This window comes from Xylocopa sonorina, chromosome 3, assembly GCF_050948175.1.
Source record: "Xylocopa sonorina isolate GNS202 chromosome 3, iyXylSono1_principal, whole genome shotgun sequence".
NCBI classification, from domain to species: Eukaryota; Metazoa; Arthropoda; class Insecta; order Hymenoptera; family Apidae; genus Xylocopa; species Xylocopa sonorina.
In genome coordinates, this window is record NC_135195.1 from 5,532,122 (window position 1) to 5,545,667 (window position 13,546).

The following is a 13,546-nucleotide window of genomic DNA, read 5'->3' on the forward strand; positions in this document are numbered from 1 at the left end:
GTTGTAAAATGAACTCGCATCTTGGTTAATAAATCCTATTATAAAATGTTTGGAAATAAAACCTTTAAAACTAGTTAGCAACATAGTTATTATAGGATGTAGGGAATATAGTGTTAAATATCCTCAATTAATTATTTTCAAAAAGTTTTAAGCAAAGTAACTAAATTAACACTATATACATGTTACTTCTTGAGAGTACAAGCACAAGGTGTGTTCTATTTCTACTCTATTAAGGTTTAAGGCTAGCAATTTGTTGGGAAAAGTGTTTCTTTCGAGGTGTTTCAGATCTACGTATATTCGAATTTTACTTTAGGTGTTTAAGGAGTTTCATTGCTCATTATAGTAGAAATATACATTCCACTTCTTTATAAATGTGTATATGAATCTCAAGAAGTAAAAAAGTTAGCATAAGTTTCTATTATTTCCTTTTTCTTTGCATTTAAGACATTAATTTGTTAATATAATCGAAGGAATTTCTATAACATTATATTGCAATTCGTTTTAAGGTATAGATTTTATGCGATCCATGTACTTGTATAGTTAGAATTCATTGCGTTATTCTTATTGTCTTAATTAGATCGAGGCTTAGACAGTTTTCTTAATTTTAAGTAAATTTGTTGGAACCTATTTTATAACTTTAAAATCCAAATGTATACTTAAAATGTCTAACTTACGTATGTATATGTGCATAATTTGTGATCCACAATATTTAACATTGTTAAAGTCATACGTTTTTAATTGCTTTTCTTATAATCTAGTCACGTAGATCAAAATGTGTTAAATTTCAAGATAATATTATTAAATTCCTTCTGTGTATCGTTGGTAATTTTATTTAACAACCCCGTGTATATATAAAGTACTTACATGTGTCGTTCCCGAATTATTCGCGTATGCTCCAACTACAGATTTTCTTCTTCCTGAAGTATAAAATAATTTCTAAATCATTAAAGTTTCTAAATCTATAATGTATACAAATTTTATTATATATATTTCGTACCTCTTAAGTTCAGATCATTCGAAGGAACTCTTCACAAACTCTTACACGATTCAGATGATTTTTAGAATACAAATTAAGCGATTCACTAACGATGTAAATAAAAATTTGCGTATAAACGTAAAGAAACTTAAAGAAATGTAAAACACGGTGAGACACATTACGACAGTACACGCGATAATCCGTTTTAATTGTAAGAGAACTGTTGAAGAACGACGACGCGACGAATTTGAAAACACCGTAGGTGGCGCGGCCCGCTGAAAACTGGAACGTCACGTCGGCCATGATGGCTGGGCGTGCGCATGCGTGGCGGTGAGCTGCGCCTTTGCAGTCTGTGCTCGTTAGTCAGTCTTACGGACGCGTGATTCGCGTTTGACGCGCAGTTTCGGATGCGTAAACGGACGGTAGTCGTCGATGGTTGTACGTTTAACGGTGATACTTGACGAAAGAACTGAATCTCGTATGCGGTCGATTGGTGTCCCGTGGTGTGACGCTTTCTGGTAAGGTCGTGGTGGCACGTTTCGTTATGTCGCAAGTGCTTTGGTCGCAAGAGGCGCAGTGACGACTCGCCCGTGAGCCTGCCGACATCCTCGACAGCCCTGCGATGGAGTCGATCAGAAAATGGTTCTACAGACCTAAGGTGAGTCCCTTCGTTCCTCTCGCGGCGCTCCTCTCGGTCTCGCCTCGTTCTCCTCGAGTATGTCGCGTATCCTCGGCTATCTTTCGTCATCCTCGTACGTTTCTTCTCGTTACCCAGCAAGTTGATCAAAACGCGTGTGTTCGTTCGTTTTTTGTTCGCCTCTTGTCCCTGTGCGTTAGACCTGCGCGCTGTTGCCACCTGTTTCGTGAAAATTCGCACGACATCCCGAGCTGCCTTCGGGCGACGTGTTACACCTGCGTGATATACGTGCACGTACTTCATTGATACGCACACGGCTGCCCGGTCGTGTCCTTGTTTACCGCTCGACGTTTCCCTTCTTCGGGAATTAACGTGATTTCCATATACAGAGGTGTCTCTTCCAGTCGAAAATGCAAGTAACGACCACGGAACGTGGCTTGATCAGCTGATACGTAACTTGGACCCATTGTTTTTTAACCTATCGCAGAGTGTGACCTCGATGATCAGGCCGCAGTCAGAATTTTTACTTAATCTAGAAGCCGTTCGAAGGAACACGGATAAGTTTACTCGACTCGCGAATAATATTTTAACACAGCAGAGGCGAATAAACACGCGTCGTCGTTCGCCTTACCCCATCGACATTCCTAACGGCCATGTAGATGTATAATTCGTGTGTTAGTTTCTGTCTTGTTCGCTGTTACTTTCTCTTTCCTTACCAATAACCTACATCTGAAATCAAGAGGAATCTAGCATCCGTCGCGCTTAACCTCAATATCTCGAATTGTTGGTACACGCTGGACGATCTTTCGACGATCGCTCGCTCGTCCTTCGCGGAAGGTACATCGCGCAATATGTTTGGAAACACGTATGTGTAGTCCCTTAATCGAATGCATCGCGCGTTTTCATCGAAGCGAGATATTCGTCGTCGTTGTAGACGATGCCTCGCACGTATCAGGAAAAGATTTTCTGTCCTTGTCGGTCGGTGCGTTTGTCGCGAAGCTTTCGAAGGCGTACCATCGTCGTCGTCGTCGTCGTCGTCGCGCACGTGAAAATGCCACAGCGACACGGAGGACGTGTATCGTCTCTTTCGACGATGCTTCCTCATTGCTTCGATCGTTACTTTACCAGCTGGGAAATGATCGCAGCAACGACGAAACGAGTCGTTCAGCTTCTACCCACCGAAACGATTCCCGGCGATTAAATAGCATGTATCTAATGGGCACGTCTTGTTCCGTCGACTATACATAGTTCGTAGATTGTTCGACATATACGTGGTCACGTGACCACGTTGAACGAGCTGTCATGAAACGAGCGACATGTTTTCGTATTAATTTGCAATTAATTTTTCGCGGAATTCCGAGTTACTCGTTGCGTTCGATGAATCGCTAGATTCGTTCGAGGACTAGTTTACTTGCTAATGTAATTAAACGTAATTCTCTGCGAGCCAAGCCATGGTATAGGGTGATGCATTTTTATGTGAAACGTATTCTATTGCAAGTTTAAAGTGAACTTTCTTGTCGTCCTGAGTTTTTTTTTTTACGAATGCTATGTTTTTCATGCGGCGTGCAGTCGTGTTTTTACTTGTTCTACTTGGAAAATATGTTTACGTGTCTTTTTTCTTTTCGAGTTTAATTAAGCGGGTATCGAATTAAAGGTTATCATTGTATCAGAGATCACGTCGGAAATTGTGATTTGTACACTTAATTGTTAAATTGGTAAATGCATTTTTGATTGCATAACGGCGTTGCGTGACAGTGTTATTAGAATTTTTATGAATCATTTGATAGTACCGTGATAATTCGCAGTAGTTTTCATCTTTTTTTAGGAAAGATTCTGCTTAAGAAAAAAGAAGGATTTTATTATTGCAAGTGTACACATTCTCTGTCTCTCCATTTCCAATCGATTTCTTGAATTCTCTCTTTTTTGTTCTAACTGCTAATAACAATAGTCGTAGATATTGGTAATTATTTACGTTCAGAGAAATAGCTCCAATTGCGTTGGTTTTCATATGTGTCGTTCAGGGTACGTTGATGGCACGATACTAAGTTTTTCTATTAACTTAATCAGTTGTTTTGTATTCTACACTACCTCTGTACGTTTTTTTCTGAGAAAACACTCCGTGAGTAGATGATGGTTCTTCAATTTTGTTTTCAATCTTGAAGACGATCTTCTAAAAAATATTTGTAACACGATAATCATATTCGTCATTTCAATTTGTATCTATCTAAAATTACGTTCATTTTTAATCCACTTTAACAGAATATTAATACCAGACATCGATGTAATAACTCTTACAATATTTTCACGAATATCCGGCCTTCAATACTCTGCAGAGTGTGTACATCGAACACAACAGTTTGTTATAACTTGAAGACGATCTTCTAAAAAATATTTGTAACATGATAATCACATTCGTCATTTCAATTTGTATTTATTTAAAATTACGTTCATTTTTAATCCACTTTAACAGAATATTAATACCAGACATCGATGTAATAACTCTTACAATATTTTCACGAATATCCGGCCTTCAATACCGTGCAGAGTGTGTACATCGAACACAACAGTTTGTTATAACTAACAGGATAATTGTTTTGAGAGTGCAATATGTTTATAGAGTAAAGCATCTTAAGTGCTTTTAAGATACGCCGACACTACATGTAAAGGCGTAAGTTTACACGGCTGACGATCAACTGATAATACGTGACAGACGTGGGCGGCGCAAAATGTGTTAAGTCTCAAACAACTGCACATGCAAATAAATGTTTACCAATAACATAAGATTTAACTTCGCATATCGTGCGTGTCTAACGTTACAAATTCAATAATCTTACAAATTCACGATTATTAATTTAAACGAAACTTCTGTCATACGTATTGCGTATACGTATATATTTCTGAATAGTTTAATCGCATGTTAACTCCGGTCGTACTTAACGTGTCTTTATCCAGTTTGGCTCATGAACTAGAACCGATGGTTTAATCCCGCGCCGACTAAATCGTACCGGTTACTCGTGGATTATTCTAAGCATACATTGAACCGAACGCAGGGCGAGCAGCGCTGGATAAACCCACGAGGGAAGGACATGTGAAGTGACCTACTTCGATTTTCGCAAGGCTTTGTAGAATTATTAGTAGGATGGACATTGCTGACACTTCTATTAATGTCAGCGAAATATTCTACACGTAGACGCTTAATAATTTCACACGGACACGAGCGCACGTAACATCCGTGCAGTTGGAAAATTTGTAGCTCGCTCAATCGAAGCCGTGGCGATCGTTCGTTGCATGCCATGCGTAGACGAACACGCGCGATATGTCTGAGAGAGGTCTGACGTTCAATTTTCGCATATAATTAAGCCTCTATTCCCTGTGGAATAGAGGGATTAACCCGCAATATTGGATAAACGAACGTTTCAGCTTAATTCGTTTTCGATATCCATACACCTGCAGTTGTAATATACAAAGTAATAGCTATTATGATAATTCGTTCGGTAAAATATTTTACTTAAAGGTAAATTCTGAAATGAAAAATTGTCGATATTAATTTTCGATAACGATGCTTGCCTTATTAGCTTCTCCATTTTTCTTCTACGATATTGAATTCTTATGATTTTTTTGATTTGTACACTTAGTGGTTCTGTGAGTCGTAAAATAAATATAATCGCGCGACAACGTATTTTGTAACCGTTTCAGCTGTGCATTTTAACGTTGGTAGCGGCACGCAGGCGAGCTGCGTTAGCACACTTTTCGAGTTAACACCGCGGCGGGAAAGTAAAGACTTCAGTTAAGTTTACGGTGCCTTGACCATGGTTGGATCAGGTTCAACGCGTTCTCGAAACGCATTCGCGAAAAATTTATTCGAGAGTTATCTCGTACTCCTTCCAATCGGACACAAACACGTTCGGCGAGCTGTTTTCCTTTTTTCCTTTTCATTTCTGCCCTCTTCTGCTCGCTTCTCCTCTACTTTCTTGCGGCTGCCGGGCAGCTCGAGTAAACGTTCTCTCGTTTGCTCGTCGACTCGAGTTAAACTCGATTAACGTTCCGACTTATTGCTCTCCGAGTGAAAGAGACTTGCCAGAACGGAGCTGCTCCCTCGCCAGTCGCGACTCCACGAGCCTCAAGTCCGATAGGTATTAACTTTCCTTCGGGTTTCTGTGTTTGCGCGACACGATTCTATCCCCCCGCGGCCATTGCGTCGAGAACCGATCGTTTTTTCGCCGATCAACCATTCCTTCGTACGTGAAACGGTGCTCTGCTTCGTTTCGTTCATACGTTACCATTTAAATGCAATTCCACAGTTTTTTATCTATTTCAATATTTCGCGTTTCACTTGAATTGCAATTGGCCAGTAACTTACAACGTTCCAGCTGGAAAAATTCCTGTCTATTATTCAGTTTTATGAATGCTGGTTTTGTCTCCCGTGGCGATCGTTCACCGCATTTCTGCGACTCATTTACGCTTTACGTTGTGAAAGCCGCGCATAAAATTAATTATCCATCGCCTTAACGACAGTTTCATTCCACGGTCGTAGTTGAATGTGTCAGTGAAATCGGGGTTTTCTGCGTACACGAAACCGCGGCACCACGAACGTTATCAAAACGAGCATCAGGCGACCTTTATCGCAGGCGTCGTCCACGAGATTAACGTAGCGGAAAGGAGATACACGTTTCTGCGACTTCATTTCACCTGGGTGCGTAGATTTCAAGTTCTCGTTGCGTAAAAAACATCCTGCTTGAACGCGTTGCACGGTTTTCTTCGTATTTTCTAACGGATATTTTGCGAGCGTGAGTAATTAAAAAAATTGCTCAATGAAAACGATTCCTCGCAGTCGCATAGAACGTACGTGGATTCCCACTCGTAAACAGGTATCTATCGCATCGTATATTCGGTGTACCGTTGAGTGGCGCCAAGGTGGAAGGAGGAAGTCCACTTTTCTGCCCCGCGCGCACCTCCTTAACGTTTCGATTTTGCACGATCCGTTACGAGTCGCGGTGAAAAGAGGACTTTCGCGATACTTGTCGCGGGTCGCGAACGAAAATAGGGTTTTTAAGGGGACCTACATATTTCTCCGAGTCGTAGAGGTTCGAGTTCGTGTTGAGGTGAAAGGATATCATACGGAACGTCTGTCGTAAAGGTAACAAAGGGAACCGTTCGTATCTCGATAAGAATAGGTTTTAAGAACCTGTGCTTATTAAGAACTTCCTTTCTTGCTTCGATGGATATTACATGTATCCTTGAAAAGAGTTCCCGATACTTTTTCCGTTACAAGTACGCTTTTGTACGTGACGCGTGCGAGAAGTTCCCTCGTCCTCTTCATTAGACAGAAAAATGAACGTACTCTCCAGGAAAGTTCAAATTGTTTCGAACGAAATGAACGAATGGCGGCGATCGGTTCCTTTGAGTTTGGTGGACGTATCTCTCGTACTCTTATCTTAAATCGAAGGCCTCGAAGATAAACGTTATCGTGGAAATTCAGCTTCATTGTGATAAATACAAAAATAAATTCCCAACAATAACATAATAATCGTCTTTTAGATACATCGAGGAATAACGAAAGATAATAGTACGTGTGCTAATGAATAAACAATAAAAGAAAAACAATGTTCACGCTTAGTCAGTCGTTCATTTAATTTCTACTTTATCTCTAAGAACAGAAGATACAGTTCCGTTATCAAGGAACAACATCGCTTTACGCGCAGATGCGATATTTCCTCCTTTCACGAAGATCAATATTCGCGGAAACAAGTACTTCGAAACGGTCCATCAATCAACGGACCATTCAGGTCGCTATCGTTTCGAACAGAGCCCCGCATTATAATTGAAACGCTACCGTTTCCACGATGGTGTCGCGTCGGATATTTTCGAACACGGTTACCGGGACGCTCGAATTCGGATATCCTGGATGGCACGCCACCGAATTAATCCCACGCCAGACAGAATATTAACGACCACGGGAGTGACGGCCAATATCTCCAGAAAGTAATAATTAACCGTTCGCGAATCGGTGGGGCGCGATCGCGCGCCAATGGTGGGTTCCGTTTGATCGCAACCGGTGCATACCGTCTATGCATTTAACATCAGCGCTGCGTTTAACGAGATACACACTTTCATTTAAACCAGCGCCGTACCGTTCCGCGCGATGAGATATCGCGCGTGCCCTAATTAGAGCGCCGTGCTGCATTTTGATAGGAGTACGGGGTGATAATCGTTGCTGAAGGGATCCGCGCCGCCCCGACCGCCAATAAGCGATGCGCTCGAGCGCCGCGAAATTTGAATTCGCCTCGCTGTCAGAGGACACTCGCTGTGCCTATGCGCGCGCTGCAAGAAATTGTGATACTAAAGTGGAAAAGGGATTTGCTTATTTGGAAGTTCTCTCTTACGTATAGGGGTAGTCTTCGTTCTGTATTCTCATATTAAAGGTACCGCTGGATTTAACAAGCGCTATTGCTGTGCACGGAACTTTAACGAAACAATTTCTTGAATTGGAATGTTAGTGAAATTAGTAAAGATAAATATTTTTAGTTAATGGCAGACATTATCTATTTACTATGTTGTGAAAGATTAATATTGGGATGCTATGCTTATTTTTCTAAGGAGAAAATAATTTTTTCACAAGAGTGCAGGTAGTGTTTTTCACAAGATACATTTGAAAGCGTTGCTATCGTTTAAAACATGATTCCATTTACATATTTAGCAAGTTTTATGTTTGTTTACTACGACCTAGAACGTTGCCACGGTAAATCTTGATTTAATGCGCGAAACTCGGGATCCGAATGGGACTGTTAAGTTTCTTTTACGCGCAAATACGTGTCTCGAGATGTACATACGCTGGATGCGACAGTACGAGCATTCATATGGCAATTTCCGCGAGACACAGTATCGCGACATCATATTCGCGTATCCTAAGTACTTGGATACTTCAGCAATGGGCGACGGTTTTCGTATGGAGTCAGCAGACGTGATATAAAAGCAGATTGCGTCATTCGCACAGGAGCTGCGGTATTTCTCGGCTCGCTTTTCGCGATAGTATCGTTATCAGAGGTACCAACATTCGAAAGTAATCAATGGATTTATTTCTAGATCACTTTGCAATTTTTTAAATAACAGATACGTGAAAAAGCTTTCTTTTTTAGGACAAATAATATTTCAAACTCGTCCACGATTCTTTCTTCAACGTGAACGTGCGCTCGAAGAAAGAAGGGAATATTCCCAGAGAACGAATTAATGTCCGATAATCAGCTGCACTGTTATCGAGGAAAGTTGTATCTTTCTGTATTTTATCTACGAACGCGTATCTCGTACGATACACGAATCTCCATATAAAAGAAACCTTCTGTTGGGCAGAGTTAACGATTTATCTTGTTCTTTAGAACCATTCCTTACAGAGGAACAACGATTAATAAAGAAAAACAGATTATAAATTGGTACAGTCGGAAGTAATGAAATGATTATTATAAAACAACAATTTACGACGATGAGACACCTCTTTTTAATCATACTTTTAGCTACTCATCAAGCTAACCGCTCGCACAATAAATGAAATGCAATTTGCGGACCTTTGAAAGCATCAAACTAACCGCTTAGCGTTTGACGCAGTGTTTCCGGGTGTACAGAATAAAAAGAGCATTCGATGGAAGAGAAAAGAAAACAGCTGGCGATAGAAATTTCGTCCTTAACCCTTTGCACTCGAGCGGCGCCGATACGGCGCCCGACCGTTTCGAGGTGGCAACTCGAGCGGCGCCGATACGGCGCCCGGCCGATTCGAAGTGAAAACTCGAGCCACGCTGCTGCGGCGCCCGAGTGTTTTTTAAACTTTAAATCGGACTACGCTGCTACGACGCTATGGTCTTTTGTAACTGGATTTCCTTATTTACAATATGCGATAAGATGGTTTTCTCGGAAGTACTTTCGTGGACTAGGCTCTGCTTACATTGTAGCCTAATCTTAGCTCAATTTAGTTAGTCTCAGCGTAGCATTCGTTTGAAACAGTCTTGGCAGTAAATATAGTATCTAAAAAGTATTTGAACCCTACAAATATGGAGGATGATCAGATCAACTGGAGTTCGGACGAATTCGATTTTGCCGCTTGGGATGGTGAACTTACATCGACTTCCGGCGGATTACGCCGCGAAGCGAAAGAATCCAGTGGTGAAGATAGTGATATAGTAAGAGGTGTAAGACGACGGAATTCATATATTTTGTATAAACTAGAAAAAAACAAAAAAGGGGAAAAGCCACTGAGCCATCTACGATTTTTGAAAACACTTGTCGAACAACTAAGAGGGTCGTATCGCCAGCAACGAGAGCAAGCGTCTACGTCGCATTTCGATGAAATCTGATTAAACGGGAAGCTCCACGTAATACTAAAAGAGCCAAAAAGGGACTGTAAGGTTTTTTCTGACCGCAACACGCCTGGAGGTAGGCGGGAAACTCCGTATTACTGTGATACGTGTCCTGACAAACCTAGGATGCATCTTGGATATTGTTTCACAAAATATCACACCAAAACTAATTACAGAGTGTAATATTCATTAAAATTTTGTAATACTTACTAAAATTTCTTGTTTTCGACATATAAATGAATAAACTAGTGAAATTTTATTATTTATATACGTTTGTTTGCTTATAAATGTTTTTCAATTACTTGTAATGTGTTCGCCCAGTTTGGCCGAAATCGCCTCGAGTTGCTGGTTCGCGCGAGCGAAAAAGGCCTCGAGTGCAAAGGGTTAAAATAGGGCGTCGCACTCGAGCAGGAAACTGCTGCGTGACGACCGCCATGAGATTACTCGCGCGTGAAACGATGCATTCACGTGTGCGTACGCGTAACGCACGGAAGAGCTGCGTGGGGCTGCGTGACCAGTGGAGGGTGGCCCCGAAAACGCGGGAGTCGACGTTTTAAGGGATGGGCCAGCGAGGAAGAGGGTCGCGCGTCGCACTCGAATGAGTCATTTCTCGTATTCTTCTTCGTTAAGCCGAATCAACCACGGTCCGCTTCGATCGCCTCGACGGAAGCGAAGCGGACAACCGGACTCTCGCGACTTGGTCGATCGATCGTGTCGTTTCAACCGAGCTGTAATCCACGCCGCCATCTCGTTCCCTTTCGACTTTGTTTCCGCGAGTCGAACCATGTTGCTCAACCAAACCGAACCGTGCAATCTCTCGCCTCTACGCGGTGATACCAGCGGCGCGGAACGCCGCGAAAAACATCCATCCGCTTTAATTCATCGCGTCGATTTGCATGTTAAATTCTTTCCTCCTTGACGCGTCGACACAGTTACAAGGCGGGTTTCTTATGTTTTATTCCGGCGGCGCGACGCGCCACCGCGTTTTGTCTGCGCCACAGATCGACGACGAACCTGAAATATGGATGAACCGTGTTGCGTACGTATTTTCGTCGATTAGGCCACGAACTCTGGCCGTTTAGACCCGAGTGAACGTCGTTCTCTTAAGTAACACCCTGTTAAAACGCATTATTTTTTATTACAAAAGAATAGAATTTTGATAATGTACAAGTTTTTAATTATAAAGTAAATCGATTTTTATGAACGAAGTGTACGTAATAGTTGAAGCTTATGTTATTGGAAAGTAACGAAAATGGAGTTGGTTCAGTCTGGCTCTCGGATACCGACAGAATAATTTAGAAGAAATCAGCTTTTTTTTTGGATCAAGAATTCCAAATGCGACAAGGTTTTATCCCGGTGTTCTACAGGCGATGATATCATTAGGGAAATTTGAAGGTTCACGGTTTACCAGTATTGTTTACATCCACTGCGTACGATAAGTAAATCTGCGGAACAAGTGGTGTCGATTTTTCGAGAAATTGAGTTGCAACGCCATTCTATGCGTAGAGAGGCATGGTAGACTGTGTCGCAATGTTTGATTCGAACTGTGCAATATCGTATGTAAAGAGCAGTCACATAACGTTACGTTTTGTGTAATTTGTCTTGTACCATTGGGTTTCGCAACTGCGCTCTATGCTTAATGAAAGTTCAAAGGGTTATTTACGATCTACGGAAAAATGAGCTCGCAAAAAATGATCTTTTTTTCCCAATTGAAGAAAATGCTGTAAAGAACGTTGGAAATTTATACTTGGTTCAGTGCTGAGAGAAATGTTAAATTTAAATTCGAGTTAGCGCAGAGCAGACGCTCGAGTTCGTACTGTTGTAAACTCAGAAAAATCGAAGAAATCGATACCATTTGGCAACACTTGAGTCGGTAAGAAACGCATATGCATTCCCTAAAGTAGACCATCGCGAACGACTACGCGAAAGAACAGTTACGTGACCTGCAGAACAAGGAAATCCCGCAAAACAGAGTCCCCCGATGAATCATGGGTTTGCATTAAAACTGGAAAATAAAATTGTCTCTCGCAGCGGTGCGACGTCGTGTTTATAACGGTGAGTAACGTTATTAAGTCATCTCTAATAATGCTGCCGCCATTGGAAATAAAAAGGAGGCCGATCGGAACGGAGGCAAGATGGAAGTCTGTTCCTCTCGTCTCATTCTCAATCATCGATCTACATCAGTTGTTCTTAACCCTTTCACGCTTGGCCCCCTTTCCTTTATGTCCACGTATTACTCTTTCGCGCGTGCTTTCCCCTCCATCTGCTGAATTCAGTGACCTTTTTCCCTCTTTCTTTCCTCAGTCTGATTTTTTTTTTTAAATTAAGTAATAACGCGCAGAACCGGGTTCTACATTGGGTTCCACGTACGTTTGTTTCAAACTAGGGGTGAAAGGCAGAATTTTCAGAGATTTGTGAGTTCTACGATTAGAAATCATATCGTTGATCATGTATAGAAGAAATGCTTTCATTAATTTTGCTGTAAATGAAAATATTGTTTAGGTACCAAGGAAAAATGTATGAAAAATTTAACATAGATGCTATTCATTAATTAATCATTGGAATTGAAAGTTCCACAGTTTTCCCATCGAGCATAAAGTTTTGTAATAAGACATTAAGCGAAACAGTTTTTTTCTCTTAACACGAGGGAAATGTGTTAAGAGAGAAGTTGAGAAATGAGTTGAGAAGTATGGAAAACAAACTTCCTTTCGTTTTGCAATTCACCAATTCGAATTATCACTTTGACAATATTCGTTTAATGCGCACTGTAGGCTTAAAAATAACGAGAAGTCTAACTGAAATAGATTATTGAATAAATTTATAAAGTTTCTTACTTTAAAAACGGCCAAGAATTTAGCTATTCACGAAAACTGCAGATATTTGTTAAGGAATAGGCGATGTGTGATTTAAGGAGCGAGTAGAATTTCAATATCCACGGAAAATGTAAATATTCGTTGAGGAATGCAAAATGTGCGATTTAAAAAGCGAAAGAGATTTCGATATTTACGAAAAAGGTGACTATTCGTCAAGGAATGCGAAATGTGCGATTTAAAAAGCGAAAGGAATGTTGATATTCACGAAAAAGGTGGAGTATTCGTCGAAAAATCCATCGCGACGAAAGACGTGGACTCTTATCGTTGGTGTCGCTGATTATCTCAGTCCGAGGGACGATGGACGAGGAAATTTGACGCAACAGTTCGCGTTCCGGGTAGAGCCGGTCGAAATTAGCGGAACAATGTCGCGATCGAGTCCTTCCCGGAGCATGTCAGGAAGTCAATTTGTGGTTAGTCCACCGTGAAGCGTATTACAGTGATCAGCGTTGAAAGTTCTGAAACGCGTTCCACGCGAAGGTTGAATTGGACGTGATAAAACGGGGAATGTTGCAGCCGCCGGTTTTTCCCTCGCCGCTGGCTTTTATAGGAGGCTGCGCGGATAAATAAGGTTCGTCTGAGATGAAAGAGATTTTTCTAATTCACTTCCTTCGGTATCCCCATCTGTCGTTTGCCCTTTTTCTCTTTAATTAGATGGGAAACCTTGCGCGACACGTCTCAAGAACATTGTTTCGCGAAACGTTCGAGCAGTCCGTTC

The 13,546-nt window shown here is 41.3% G+C and overlaps 2 protein-coding genes across 3 annotated transcripts in view; both read left to right on the forward strand.

The window, feature by feature from the left end:
- LOC143422168 (uncharacterized) overlaps positions 1-13,546 on the forward strand; it is a 153,037-nt gene that overhangs the window by 100,927 nt on the left and 38,564 nt on the right. The gene's annotated exons all lie outside the window — the stretch shown is intronic.
- Positions 1,345-13,546, forward strand: part of LOC143422164 (lateral signaling target protein 2 homolog) — a 44,636-nt gene continuing 32,434 nt past the window's right edge. For both annotated transcript variants that reach the window (XM_076892616.1, XM_076892617.1), the window contains exon 1: positions 1,345-1,634. In XM_076892616.1, coding sequence (XP_076748731.1) covers positions 1,599-1,634 — 36 coding nt within the window. In that variant the 5' untranslated portion in view covers positions 1,345-1,598. The remainder of the gene's footprint in view (positions 1,635-13,546) is intronic.